This window comes from Lissotriton helveticus, chromosome 10 (genome assembly GCF_964261635.1).
Source record: "Lissotriton helveticus chromosome 10, aLisHel1.1, whole genome shotgun sequence".
Classification (NCBI taxonomy): domain Eukaryota; kingdom Metazoa; phylum Chordata; class Amphibia; order Caudata; family Salamandridae; genus Lissotriton; species Lissotriton helveticus.
Genome location: NC_136071.1, coordinates 46,515,022 through 46,529,235, shown reverse-complemented (window position 1 = coordinate 46,529,235; position 14,214 = coordinate 46,515,022). Strand labels below are relative to the sequence as shown.

Here is a 14,214-nt window from a genome sequence, read left to right as displayed (position 1 = left end):
ACATTAAAAAGTTACTTCCCTGAAACTACAGTTATGTGGTATTGGTATCCTTCATAGATTCACATGCTTCAATTATTCACAGACGTCAGGCTGGGAAACCCCAGACACCAGGGAGTAGTACAAGTATGTGAATCCATGAAAGATCCAAACGCTGCAGAAGACAAAGCTAACTTACCCATATCTATAGTTTCATCGATTTGATGGAATCACATGCTTGAATTATTCCCCGCCGTACCAGGGTTCACAGAATGACATCAAGGGATCATTCAAGTTGTGGAATCTATGTAAGATTGCCTGTGAGAAAAAGAAAGTAACAAATCTGTGGCACGACCACTCACTTCAGCTCCTGAGAGCTTATAGAATCGAGAAGAATGTCAAACCAAGTCAAAGGGGGCGCCGAGATCAAGGAGAATGAAGTCGCCATCTTGCCATGATCCAATATTATGTAACTCATTTTTCTCTGCAGTTATTGCACTCTCAGCCCATGATAGGGCCGAAATCATCTCTGATGTGGGAATAAGAAGGGAATTGATATTAACTACTTTTTTTGTGATTTTGTTGCAAAACAGAAAAAGTGAGATCAAGTGGCAATTGCTAGAAATGAACAGATCTAAGGAAATTTATTTTAATTTTTTTTATAGAAGGGACAATAGACTCAGTTTCCCATTCTATCACTAATTTGCCAGAATTAAATGAGGTATTAAGCATCCGGACCATAAAGAAACAAATATAAGGCGTCCCCATGTGGAAGATGCAGAAACCAACAAAAAATCAAAATGATGGTGTCTTGCAAACATAACCACATGTTTAATGTGACCTTCTAATCATACCTGCTCATATTGCTTGAGGGGTGAGTCTTAGCGCGGTCTAGTCCTCACTTAGGAGGCGCGACCACTTAAACTGGAGGCAAATCTTAGGCGCGCTCTCACTTTTGCTTAGCGCACTCCCTGGCAGCGCTCTGTTACAGGCAGTTCCTGAGGATTTTAAACTTCCCGTTTTGCATCTTGTTTATTACTTTGTTAGCGCACACTATTTTCCCCTGATTTTAGAATTACCTGGCCCCGCTTACCTCCACGCTGCCACCCTTACTTGCACCATAATAGCGGAAGCACCGCATTTCGCGGGTCCCTCGCCAGTGTCTCGACGGCGGCCATATTGCTTGAGGGGTGAGTCTTAGCGCGGTCTAGTCCTCACTTAGGAGGCGCGACCATTTAAACTGGAGCCATGCTTACGCGCAGCGTAATCGCGCAGCAGGATCGCCGGACTTCCGCCGGAGTTACGCCTGAGTTCAGCCCGTCTGCGCCCGTCCGCGCTGAGGACGGGCTGCAGGCTGGGCTGGACTCGGCTGCTACCCCTCTTTCCCCCTCCGATCCTAGCAGACAATACTCGAGGGTTAACCTCCTTTCACTTAAACCGCGCTTGCTGTCTTGTGCTCATCGTTTTTCACCAGAAGGGATTTTATATGCCCGATGTTGCCGGGCCTGTCTCTCCTCTTTTAATTTTGTTTCCAACGATCCGCCCTGTTCTTGCCCCTTCCTACCTGTCCACCCACCTCTCTAAGAAATGGCTTTCTCATTAATGCGCGCTCACTGGTCAAGCACAATGTGGCTTTTCATGACTTCGTTGATGCTCGTCAACCGGATTGGGTGTTCATTACTGAGACTTGGACATCTGACACCTCTGGCCATGACTTACTGATGGCCATTCCTGATGGCTATTCTCTGCACAGACAGGATAGATTGCTCCGCAGAGGTGGAGGGATTGCTATTCTTGTGAGATCCTCTCTCCCATGTAGCATTAAGCCTCTATCCGGGCCCCAAGATCGCTTTGAAGCCTTCTATTTCTGTATTGCCTGTGCCCCTTCGGCATCTTTTACAGGGATCTTGATATATAGGCCTCCTGGCCTTAGATCGGGCTTCCCTGCGGACCTACTGAGAATCCTGGAACCCTATTTTGGTAAGCCGTGTCTTACCATCTTGGGCGACTTAAATTTCCATCTTGAGGACACCAATTCAAAAGACACTACATCTCTGGTCGAGTCACTTGGAGCTTGTGATCTTAAACAACATGTGAGCAGTCCTACTCATACGGCTGGTCATATATTGGATGGGGTGTTTTCCAACGATCCTAGATTATCGACTGGCCTTCCTCTTCCACTGGTCTGGACTGACCATTTTGCCGTCCCGTTGCAATTTATTCTTCCTGCCCCGAGTTTTGCCAATCTGACGACTTCCTCTCATACACTCAGGAGAAACTTGAGGAATGTTACGGACAAAGCTCTTGTTCCCTTTGTCTCTTCTACTCACTCTCTTGCTGGTAAGGATGCAGGTGAGGCAGCCGCTGATCTAACGAACTCCATAGTCAGTGCTGTTGATAGGCTGGCCCCTGCTTCGCTGCGATATGTAGCAAGGCGAAAGCCTACCGCTCCCTGGTTCTCCAGCCAGTTGAGACTTTTGAGGCAGGGATGTAGGTGTACCGAGAGAAAGTGGAGGAAATCATGGGATCTTAGGGACCGAGAGGCCCACAAGTCTGCACTGCGGGAGTACAAATTGAGAGTGGTAAAGGAGAAGCAGGACTACTTTGCTAATCTGACCAGCTCTCTTTCTTCTCCGGGGGAACTGTTTAAAATCGCTGATTCACTATGTTCCCTCCAACTCCCTGATCCTGTAGTCCATTCACAGGAACTGTGCAACAAGATTTCTGCTTTTTTCCATAAGAAGATTTTTGATATCCATGCCTCATTGGATGTCGAACGCCTTTTATTGGATCGGAGTATCTATACGGAGCTGTCTAGTCTTGATTCTTTCAGTAGGGATACTGCTAGTCCATCTCTATCGGAATTCCCCCCTCTGTCGTTGGAGGAGCTGGGTCTCCTGCTGGATAGAATCAAGTCTTCTTCTCCTATGGATCCTCTACCTCTTAAAAAGCTCAAAGAGTGTAGAAGCAGTCTTCTTCCTTCCATGCTCACGGTTATGAACAAATCCATTTCCCAGGGCTCCTTTCCAACGGTATGGAAGAAGGCCATCGTGAAGCCTCTCCTCAAGAAATCATCCCTTGACCCTGGCCTTTTAAAAAACTTTAGGCCAATCTCCCTCCTTCCGGCACCTGCAAAGATATTGGAAGTGCATCTAAATTCTCATCTGTCCGCCTTTCTTGATCAATCCGGATATTTGGATAACACACAGCATGGCTTCAGGAAACACCACAGCACAGAGTCTGCTCTGACTCTTGTGGCCGACAAGATCCGTCGGCAAGTGGACTCTGGCCAATCCACTGTCTTGGTTTTACTTGATCTCTCGGCCGCATTCGATACCCTGTCTCCCGCCATTTTAACATCTCGGCTTAGGGAGGCAGGGGTCGAGGGATCGGCTTTGAGTCTTCTAAACTCCTTTCTTTTAGAAAGAGAGCAGAGAGTGATGCTTGGGAACTACCTCTCCCCTGCCAAGTCTTTGCAATGTGGGGTGCCACAAGGGTCGGCTTTAAGCCCGACCCTGTTTAACATCTATGTGGCCCCCCTTGCTAGACTTATAAGATCGCAGGGGATGGAGGTAGTGTCCTACGCTGATGACACTCAAATCATGGTGTCTCTGGCTCATTCCTCTGTGGTGACATCTGCCTTGAGCTTCAGGGTATGCATGCAGTTGGTGGCAGACTGGATGACTGTTAATTCCCTGAGGCTCAATGGCGAAAAAACAGAGGTACTGGTTTTTGGAAAGAACCAGGATGTCTGGTCGAGCGAGTGGTGGCCTTCGTCTCTTGGCACTTGCCCCTCTCCCTCCCAATCAGCCAGAAATCTAGGTGTGATATTTGACACCTCACTCTCGATGTCCCTTCAAGTAAACAGGACCGTGGCCACCTGCTGGGGTGTGATTAGAACTCTAAATAGAATCCGTGAATATCTTTCTCCCCAAGCTCGGAAACAAATTGCAGTCGCTCTTGTTGGCTCCAGGTTGGATTATTGCAATTCCCTGTATATGGAGTCCAACAAGAGCCTGGTACATCGACTGCAAATTGTGCAGAACGCGGCCGCACGTTTTGTATTGGCCCTTCCTAAGGTGGCTTCGGCGACTAAAGCCAGGAAAGATCTTCACTGGCTTCCAGTGCAGCACAGAATTTCTTTTAAAATTCTTTGCATGACTTATAGAGCATTGGCGGAGGGATCAATGAGTGGGATTAGTTCCTTGCTCGCTCGCTATGTCCCAGTTAGAGGCCTTCGATCCGCTGAATTGCTCCAACTTGTCGTGCCAAGGGTCAGGCTGGCAAGATGGGGAGCTAGGGCCTTTTCAGTGGTGGCCCCTCAGCTCTGGAATTCGATTCCCATTGAGCTTAAGAGGTTGCCATCTATTGAGTTGTTCAAAAAGGAGCTAAAGACATGGTTCTTTAGGAAGTCTTATCTCTAACTGAACGTTTCCCTGGAGTGATAAGCTGTGTTTTGATGTTAGGCGCCTTGACGCCCATGGGGCAAAGTATGCGCAGAATAAAAACATTTTCATTCATTCATACCTGGCTCAAGACAACCAGACCACACATAAAGCCACAGTTCTGATCCAAGGTAGAAGCCTTCCTTCTCTATCCCTCAAGGTCTTAATGGAGAAGGTGCGGCAAATTTTACATTGCTTTGTCTCATGGATGGGATAGAGACAATGAATACAATCTTTGTGTGCATCATCTACATGCACTCTCTTCTTCCCACAGGATTTACAGGCTCAAAATAATCCTTTCTTATCAGACATTCTTCTTCAAGAAATCCAAAAGAGACTTATCTAAGAAAGTTGAAGTAGACTGAGCAGAGCTCAGGGAGACTCCCTTACACTACGAAGTGCGGTGAAAATCTGAGGCACTCAGCCTCTCTTGTGAAGGTTCTAGAGGGGGCTGGGTGCGGATTGGCTGAGTTTTCACGTTGGTCCTTTTTGTAAAAGGATACTAATAGGCTATAGAAAATATGGTTGCTACCACAATAGCCTATGGAAAGGTATAATTTATTACTTACTACTTTGTTATTTATGTACCGTGGGACTCCCACTACGACAACAGGGAATGATTCAGGCATGTGAATCTATTATAGATACCCCAATACTGGATAAGTCTTAAATATCTACATTCTCAGACCCTCTAGGCTAGGCTCCCAATTTGATGACATCCAACCCCTGCATTGCTGCCTTCAATGGAAAAAGGTCTGCTGAAAGTTTCCCTTCAGAAAACCCATTCAGACAGACTACTGTTCGCTTACTCAAGGTGCGGTGAGAGCCTTCAAAGAGCATGTCCATTAATGATAGCTGGACATCCCCCAAGAAGCCTGTAGACCTCATCCAGGAGTGGCACTGAAGCAGTGTCCAGGCCAGACCAGGTAACAAATTTTGTGGCAATCTTGCCGTTCAGTAGATTTGGGCTAAATATACGAGTGGGCTAAAGATACCAGTAGACCCTCTGGAACTGCCTGGAGAATTTGACCAACCACATTTCATAAAGCATGGCTGTAGTGGCCAAGGAGGAAGCTGGCATTGACTAAGCGCAAAGCAAGTCTGGCAGAAGAGAACTTGGGCTTCCAAAAAGTCTCCATGCGTTTAGATGCACAGTCAGGAGTCGTCGTAGAAAAGGCATGAGAGCTCACTCTGCTAGTGGACACCTGGACCATCAGACTTTTTAGGTGTCGAGTGTGGAGTCAAGAAGGCAGAATCGCCAGATGATCGGTTTGTGGCAGCGTGCTACATGCCTGTTGACTGGAGCCCAGAGCATGACTCAGCCCAAGTGTATCATTAAGGACATGTTAAATGGAAGAAGAAGTTCTGTACCCACCTGGGCAGACTGAAAGACTGAGGAACTGCAATGAAGACGTTTGTTTTGACCTCCATGGTAGGGAGCTGCAAGTCGAGTTCCTCCACAGCCATTCGCATAACCATGGCAAAAAGCACCCACTCTCCTTTGTGGCAGGACAAGGGGGAGTGACAAGTTCAGTGTCTCGGGAGGTGTTTAGACCACTGCCATCTTCTAAGTCTGCATACTAACTGTACTCATCATATAGTAGGACAAATGTGTCCCCCTCATCATAGTACGTATTGAGAATCAGAGCTCTACCATGTGGTAAAGGCATTGTACTGCACTCAAAGTTTGGCTGTAGGTTGCACTAACATGGGATCAGAACGGGGCCTGGTTGAGAGGAGGCTAGCTCGGAGTGGGAAACCATTATAGGTGGTGCATCCTCTTCCGGCAACAGCGTCAATGTGAAGGAAACAGGCACAGGAAGTGGTGCCGGAATCGAAGTTGGCACTGAATGTGGTGCGGAATCCAATTGGGTTCTAGAAGCACAGATGGTGCCAAGGGTGAATCTCCTGACGGGGACCCTGAATGGGGTCTCTGTGGATCCTTGGGGCCTGGATGTGCGCCAGAGGGATCCTGAAGCAGGGCAAATATGAACAACATAGCCTCCTGAAGGCCTCTATTTGCTGCAATGTCTCAGACAGATCTGAAAATTTGGGTTGCTCTGGGACCAAACTCTAAATCTACTGTATAGGAGCTTGGAAGCAAGATTGGGGCATGCTGATCCCCCTGCACCCTCTCTGGAGGCCACAGGTATACCTCACGGAGGTATGTCACAGATATTTGTTTGCAACAGTCCTTACAAGGTTTAAATCCCATCATTTTGGGAGGGGACACCTTTCCCTTGCACACTAATTAAATAAAAAATAAAAAAAGTATTTTGTAGATACATTCTGATGAAAGTACAGCTCCGGCTACGTGTCTGAAGCTGCAGAAAGATAAAAACTAGCTTCAAAAAGTTTGGATAGCATTTTAAGGGAGGAACAATGTCAGTGAGCAGCCGCACAATTCCAGCTACCGGCATGCAGGAGTACCGCTATTGAGTTTCCGGATCCAGTTTAGTGCCTGGGCAAATATTCACAAGGCAATGGATCTGAGGTATAAGTATATACTAGAATGATTCATCCTGAACCAGATCCGATAATAAGTTAACATGTGAGCACAGAATATACAGAAAACAAAGAATAATTACCTTGTAACAGACAAGGCAGACCCAGTTTTCCACTGTGCTGTTGCAGTCTCGACAGGCTTCCGTCACATTGAGACCACACTCTGGGACGGGCTGCACCGATTCTAAGTGAGGACACCAAGGTAGAGGAGTGACTGCAAACAACATGCCCTGGAGAAGAAGTAAAAAATATTATTCACCGATTCATGTCATGAAGTAGCTACCCTACTATCTCAGTCCAACGGCACAACACTGCCAGTGCACCCGCACTTTGAGCTCCATCACTTACTAATATTCCAGTAAAGGGGCTGAGTGACAGCTCTGCCAACACACCTCCATCCTGGCTAGCAGCATACAAGCAATCCATGGGCAGCTCTGGCATCAAATATCAATCATGCTCTACCGCACTGCTTGCGTAACTTAGGTAAATAAATCCAAACACAGCAATGGCAAGAAAACATAATCATGGATTTCTACACCGTCTTCTAATGTACTAATGGGTCAAAGCATCATCTGCCACCGCCTGATGTACAGTACTCCTGCTATTTGCAGCGCTGTTAATGGCATACAATCCTCGCCTGCACTACTAGTCTAGTAAAAGGTACACCTGTTCTGCTTTTTAAAGGATTACAATTAGGCAGTGAATCTACCACACCTATTTTGGCACATGAAGCTCATAAGCGGTTAGTAAAGCTGAATCATGACCTGATGAGGAGTAGATCAATTACTTTATGTCCAGTGATTTGTGTAACAGCTACTTCAAGTCATTAGCTAGTCTGTAAAATCTCACCATTTTCACAGAAAAGCAAGCACAACCACAGAGAGGTGAAGCTTATAGACCCTGATAACACAATATGGTCATGTGGAGGTGGCTGAATTATAGAACCAATGCCTCTGGACCCCTCGTTTAGCAGATAGTCCACCTTTACTGTGCAAAACACAGACGAATCCATGTAATGCTGGTATTCTGACATATAGCAGCCCCTGTTTTTCAAGTCGAGACCCTCAATACATCCTATAGGTGCTTATCTTGCCCCTCACCGATTCCTCCTCTGGACCGCTCCCAAAGAGTTTGCAGAGAGGCCTCGAGGACAAAGGGTTGGTCCAGCCAGTAGCTTCTTCCAAAAGCTCTTCCTTCTTTGAGCTAGTCGAAATGGAGTTTCCCGGGATCTCCTGAAAGAAAAAATGCACATGGAAAATACCATACAACACCTTGACGAACAAGTTACTTACCTTCGGTAACGATATATCTGTAAGAAACAGTAGTTAGTATTAGATTCCTTACCTTAGAATATCCCCAGGCGTCAGTCTGGATCCGGAAACTTTTGCGTAGCAGTACCCCTGCGCGTCGGTAGGCGTCGTCTGCAGGCGTCTCCTGCGGCTCCGCGTCCGTCCTCGGCGTCGTGCGCCGTCGCTGGAGTATATAGACGCCGCCTCCGCGCGCTGACGTCAGTTCTTTGTACATAGCTTTTCCACGCCAGAACACGCAGAGCCATGCGAGAACCAACTCTGGTGCCATTTGAAACTAGGGCCCTGAAAGGGATGTCCTTAACCCTAGGTATCAGTTCGCAGAACGGAGAGGATGGGCGGGGCGGTAAGGAATCTAATACTAACTACTGTTTCTTACAGATATATCGTTACCGAAGGTAAGTAACTTGTTCATCTGAAAGAAACAGGTTAGTATTAGATTCCTTACCTTAGAATAGATACCCCAGCAATACCAACCCCGGTGGTGGGTCTGCGAACCGATACAATCCTACACCAGAAAGTCCTGGAGGACCGAACGGCCAAAGAAGCCATCCCTCCGGACTTGACTGTCCAGGCAGTAGTGCCTCGCAAAGGTGTGCAGCGAGGCCCACGTAGCCGCCTGGCAAATGTCCTGCAAAGGGACTCCCCGGCCCAGGGCAGTAGTAGCCGCCGTGGCCCGAGTGGAATGGGCCCTCAGCCCAACAGGAGGCTCCTTCCGAGCCAAAGAGTAGCACGCTTTGATGCACAGAACGACCCACCGAGAGATGGTCCGTTTATGTACCGCCCGTCCCTTCTTCGCACCCACGTAGCCAACAAACAGTTGGTCATCCACCCGGAACTGGCGTGTGCGATCCATATAAAATGAAAGTGCACGTTTTGGGTCCAGACGATGGAGCCGCTCTTCATCCTTTGAAGGATGCGGAGGCGGGAAGAAGGAGGGTAAGGTGATGGACTGCCCGATGTGAAAAGCAGAGACTACTTTGGGCAGGAAAGAAGGTCTAGTTCTCAGAACCACCTTGTCTGGATGAATGGACATGAAAGGAGGTTTGACAGAAAGAGCCTGGAGCTCACTCACTCTCCTGGCAGAGGTGATGGCAACCAGGAAGGCCGTCTTTAAAGTCAGGAGACGGAGAGGACAGGAATGAAGTGGCTCGAAGGGAGCACACATCAAGAAGGTCAGAACCAGGTTCAAGTCCCACTGAGGCATCACAAACGGGACAGGTGGATACATGTGTGTTATGCCCTTCAAGAATCTTGTTACAATAGGCGACTTGAACAAAGAAGGTTGATCAGGCAGCCTCAGAAAGGCCGAAGGGGCAGAAAGGTAGCCCTTGATAGTGCCCAGAGCAGAGCCCTGCTGGGCAAGAGAGAGAAGAAAGAGGAGAACCTCGGAAAGAGGGGCAGAAAGAGGATCCACAGCCTTTGCTGTGCACCATGCCACAAATCTGTTCCACCGGCAGGCGTATACCGACTTCGTGGAGGGACGCCTGGCTGCCAGAATCACATCACAGACTTCAGGAGGCAAGTCGAATGGCCTCAACTGCCGCCGCTCAATCTCCACGCATGGAGGTGGAGGCTGGACAGGTTCGGGTGGAGGACCGTCCCCTGCTGCTGCGACAGAAGGTCCTCCTGAAGGGGCAGGCGGATCGGGGGACCGACTGACATGCTGAGTAGCTCGGGATACCAGTACCTTCTAGCCCAGTCCGGAGCCACAAGGATGACTTGGTCCCGGTCGCGCCTGATCTTCTTCAGCACTCTGGGCAGAAGTGGTATAGGCGGAAAGGCGTATAACAGACCGCAACTCCACTCGCGCCGAAAGGCGTCGCCGTGCGAGTGCCGTCTTGGAAACTCCAACGCGCAGAACTGATGACATTGCGCGTTCTCTTCTGTGGCGAATAGATCTAACCAAGGCTCTCCCCATCGCAGAAAGAGGCCTTGCGCCACGTCCGAGTTCAGACGCCATTCGTGATCCATCGAGCACCGACGGCTGAGTTCGTCCGCCCTGGCGTTCAGAGAACCGGCCAGGTGTTGAACCGTCAGAGTCACGCCCTGACGTTCCAGCCATTGCCAGAGACGCAGGGCCTCCTGGCAAAGGGTCCACGACCCCACCCCGCCTTGTTTGTTGCAGTACCACATGGCGGTGGTGTTGTCCGTGAATACCTGCACCACACTCCCGTTGACAAAGGGGAGGAATGCCTTCAGTGCCAGACGAATCGCCCGTAGCTCCAACAGGTTTATATGGAGCCGGGCCTCCGCCGGAGACCAGATGCCTCTGATCTCTGCCTCTCCCAAGTGGCCTCCCCAGCCCTGGAGGGACGCGTCCGTCACAACAACGTGCTCCGGCTGGGGAAGGGAGAGGGGTCTGCCTCTGACCCAATCGCGGTCCGTAAGCCACCACTGCAGTTGTCTCGCAGTGCCCTCCGAGATCAAGACATGGTCGGACAAGTTGCCCTGATGCTGGGCCCACTGAAACTTCAGGTCCCACTGCAGAGCCCGCATCCGCCACCGGGCGTGATGCACCAGAAGGATGCAGGAAGCCATCAGCCCCAGTAGCCGCAGCGTCAACCTGACCGAAACCCGGGATAACGGCTGGAAGATGGGAATCAAAGCCTGTATATCCTGGACCCGCCGTTCCGGTGGATAGACCCGAAACTGCGCCGAGTCGAGAACCGCTCCGATGAAAAGGAGCTTTTGGGAGGGACACAGGTGTGATTTCGGCACATTGATGGAAAATCCCAGCCCATGCAGGAGGTCTGCCGTCATCTGAAGGTGGTGGACGACTGTCTGGGGCGAGCCCGCCTTCAACAACCAGTCGTCTAGATAGGGGAAGACTGACACCCCTGATCTGCGCAGATGGGCTGCGACCACCGCCATCACCTTTGTGAACACCCGTGGGGCGCTGGTAAGGCCGAAGGGGAGCACGATAAACTGAAAATGCTCCTGGCCTACCGTGAACCGGGGGTAACGCCGGTGGGCCGGCAGGACGGGGATGTGAAAATACGCATCCTGCAAGTCCAACGCTACCATCCAGTCTTGCGGGTCTAGAGCAGCCAAGACCTGAGCCAATGTCAACATCTTGAACTTCTCCTTCCGGAGGAAGCCGTTGACGTTCCTTAGGTCCAAGATAGGACATAGACCCCCTTTGTCCTTCTTGGGCACCAGAAAGTAGTGGGAATAGCAACCACATCCTACTTCTGGCCCAGGAACGCGCTCGATGGCCCCCTTGGCCAAGAGGGCCGTAACTTCCTCCTGCAGAAGTGTCAAGTGGTCCCCCGACACACGGTGGTTCTGCGGTGGCATGGCTGGAGGAGTGGTCTCGAAGGGGAGGGAGTAGCCCCTTCGGACGAGCTGCAGCACCCACCTGTCCGATGTTATTGTGTGCCAGTGGGAGAGGTGATGGCGAACCCTGCCGCCCACCGGCGTCACATGGCCTGAAAACACGGACTAGGAGGATTTAGAGGCGGAAGCTGCGGGGGGAGGTGTGGACTGACCTCGCCGCTGTCCCCGACCGCCACCACGGCGGTTCCCACGGCCGCCGCCACGTTGAGAAGTCTGTTGCGGCACGTGGCTGGCAGCACGTGTGGGACCGCCCCTTCCGTGGCCACGAAAGGAGCGAAACGAACCCGTTTGCTGGCGCTGGGTCGAGAGACCCAAGGACTTGGCCGTGACCCTGGAGTCCTTGAAGCGTTCCAGCGCGTGGTCCGCTTTGTCGCCAAACAGGCGACTGCCATCAAACGGCATGTCCATCAATGCATTCTGGACATCTGCCGAGAAATTGGCGGATCTCAGCCAGGCGTGGCGACGAATCGCCACCGTCGTGGACATCGCCCTGCCCAGTGAGTCGGTCGTATCAAGACCACACCTAATGGAGTATCTTGCTGCGTCTCGGCCTTCAATCATAGCCTTGCCGAGCTTAGCCCGTACCTCCAGCGGGCATTCAGGCAGCAGTTCCGCGACCGTATCCCACAGAGAGTTTGTGTAGCGGCCTAAGAGGCACGCGGTGTTGCAAGACCGCAGTCCCAGACTCAGGGACGAAAAGACCTTCTTACCATACTGGTCGTACCTCTTAGATTCCCGGTCGGGCGGGGCCGATGGGAATGCGGACTGGGAAGTCGAGGCCTGGATCACCAGGCTCTCAAGGGTGGGATGGGTGGACAAGAACTTAGGGTCATCCGTACACGGACGGTGGTGTCTGGCCACGTTCCTATCAACAGGCGAACCTGAAGCGGGCCTGGACCACGTGCCCAAAAGAACGTCAGTTAAGGCCTCATTGAATGGCAGCAGTGGCTCCTGTGGGCATGAGTGCGGTTTGAGTACCTCAGTGAGGATGTTAGTCCTCACGGCCGCGACGGGGAGCTCAAGGTGTAAGGCCTTGGCAGCCCTCATCAACACCACTGAATAAGCTGCCCCCTCCTCCGTAGCCACGGTAGGAGGCGAGACAAAGCCAGGGTTGGGGGAGTCATCCAGACCACTGGCGTCACCCAAGTCACCTGTCCAGTCCACATTGTACTGACACTCGCGGGTCAGAGGGTCCTCAGACCCCTCCCACTCCTCTCCGCAATCTACATCCTCACCATATTCGGAGTCAACAATGTAGACCGGCTCCCCGGGGTCAACAGGCCCCATCGGCGCCGGACTCGGCGTCGGACGACGCCGGTCCGACTCCGCGTCCGGAGTCGGAGAGGGAATGGGGGCGGCGCCGCCCGGAGCCGGCGCCGGAGACCCGGCGACGCGCGGGGGCGGCACCGTGGGTTGCCCCGATGGAATCGGCGTCGGAGAGGCCGGTGGACCAGCCGGCGTCGACCCTGAAGGCCCCTGCGGCCGGAGCCGTCGGCGACGTCGGGGCCGGAGCACCCGACGGCGTCGAGGCAGGAGCACCCGAACCGCTAGGGCCCCCGGACGGGACCACCGGGCCCGCAGGCGCCGTAGGCCCCGTCGGAGGAGACAGTGCCCTCATGGCCATGAGGAACGCCTCTATCTCCTCGGGGGTCGCGCCTTGCCCAGGGACTGTAGGGTATGGAGGAGGCCGGCCGGCGACTCACGCCGAGCCGCGGGGGTGGGGCCACCCGAACCCCCGGCCGCATCGCGCGAGCGTCGGGGGGAGTCGGGGGTACGATGACGACGCCCCGACTTCTTGTGCTTCCTACCTGAGGAAGAAATGCGTTACTTACCTGTAACAGCAGTTATCCAGTATTGGTGTCTTTCATAGATTCACATGCCTGAATCATTCCCCGTCGTCGAGACGGGAGCCTCCGGTAAATAAAAAAGTAATGTCCTATAGACATACATAGAGAAAATAGGCCCAAGGGTCTCCCCTTAGTGGCCTTTCCTTGTCCTTATGTAAAAAGGACCAAACTCTTACAGTCAGCCAATCAGCTCCGACCTCCCTCTAGGACCTCCCTGGGAGGAGCCCCAGTCCCTCAGATTTTCGTACGCACCCAACTAGGTTGGCGTAATATTGTTAGAGAGGGATGTGAGACCTTCCAGGGGAGGCGGGAGGGTTGCATGTGAATCTATGAAAGACACCAATACTGGATAACTGCTGTTACAGGTAAGTAACGCATTTCTTATCCAGTATTTGGGTGTCTTTCATAGATTCACATGCCTGAATCAGAATAGCTAGCAATCAGATATGCACCCGCGTGATGGAAATGCTCTGTAGTCACAGTAGACAATGCATGTGTCGTCATACAACATGTGGACAGCATAACAGTAACATCACAATAGCAAGGAACGTGCATACCTGGATGGCGGGATGTAGGAAGGCCCACATCACTGAAAGAGATGGCGAAGCACTGCCTGGCCCACTGCCGCATCCTTCTGAAGTTCGATATCCAGGCAGTAATGTCTGGAGAAAGTGTGCGGTGACTTCCAAGTCGCCGCTCTGCAAATGTCCAAGATTGGTACCCCAGCGAACAGTGCTGCGGACGTGGACATCGCCCTGGTGGAGTGAGCAGTAACATGCTCAGTTAAAGGCCGTC

At 51.5% G+C, this 14,214-nt stretch overlaps 1 protein-coding gene across 1 annotated transcript in view; it reads right to left on the bottom strand.

The window, feature by feature from the left end:
• Positions 1–14,214, bottom strand: part of HDAC6 (histone deacetylase 6) — a 256,606-nt gene that overhangs the window by 28,769 nt on the left and 213,623 nt on the right. Inside the window, exons 26-27 of the mRNA XM_078664729.1 lie at positions 8,027–8,158; positions 7,010–7,156 (exon numbers count right to left, since the gene is read on the bottom strand). Coding sequence (XP_078520855.1) covers positions 7,010–7,156; positions 8,027–8,158 — 279 coding nt within the window. The remainder of the gene's footprint in view (positions 1–7,009; positions 7,157–8,026; positions 8,159–14,214) is intronic.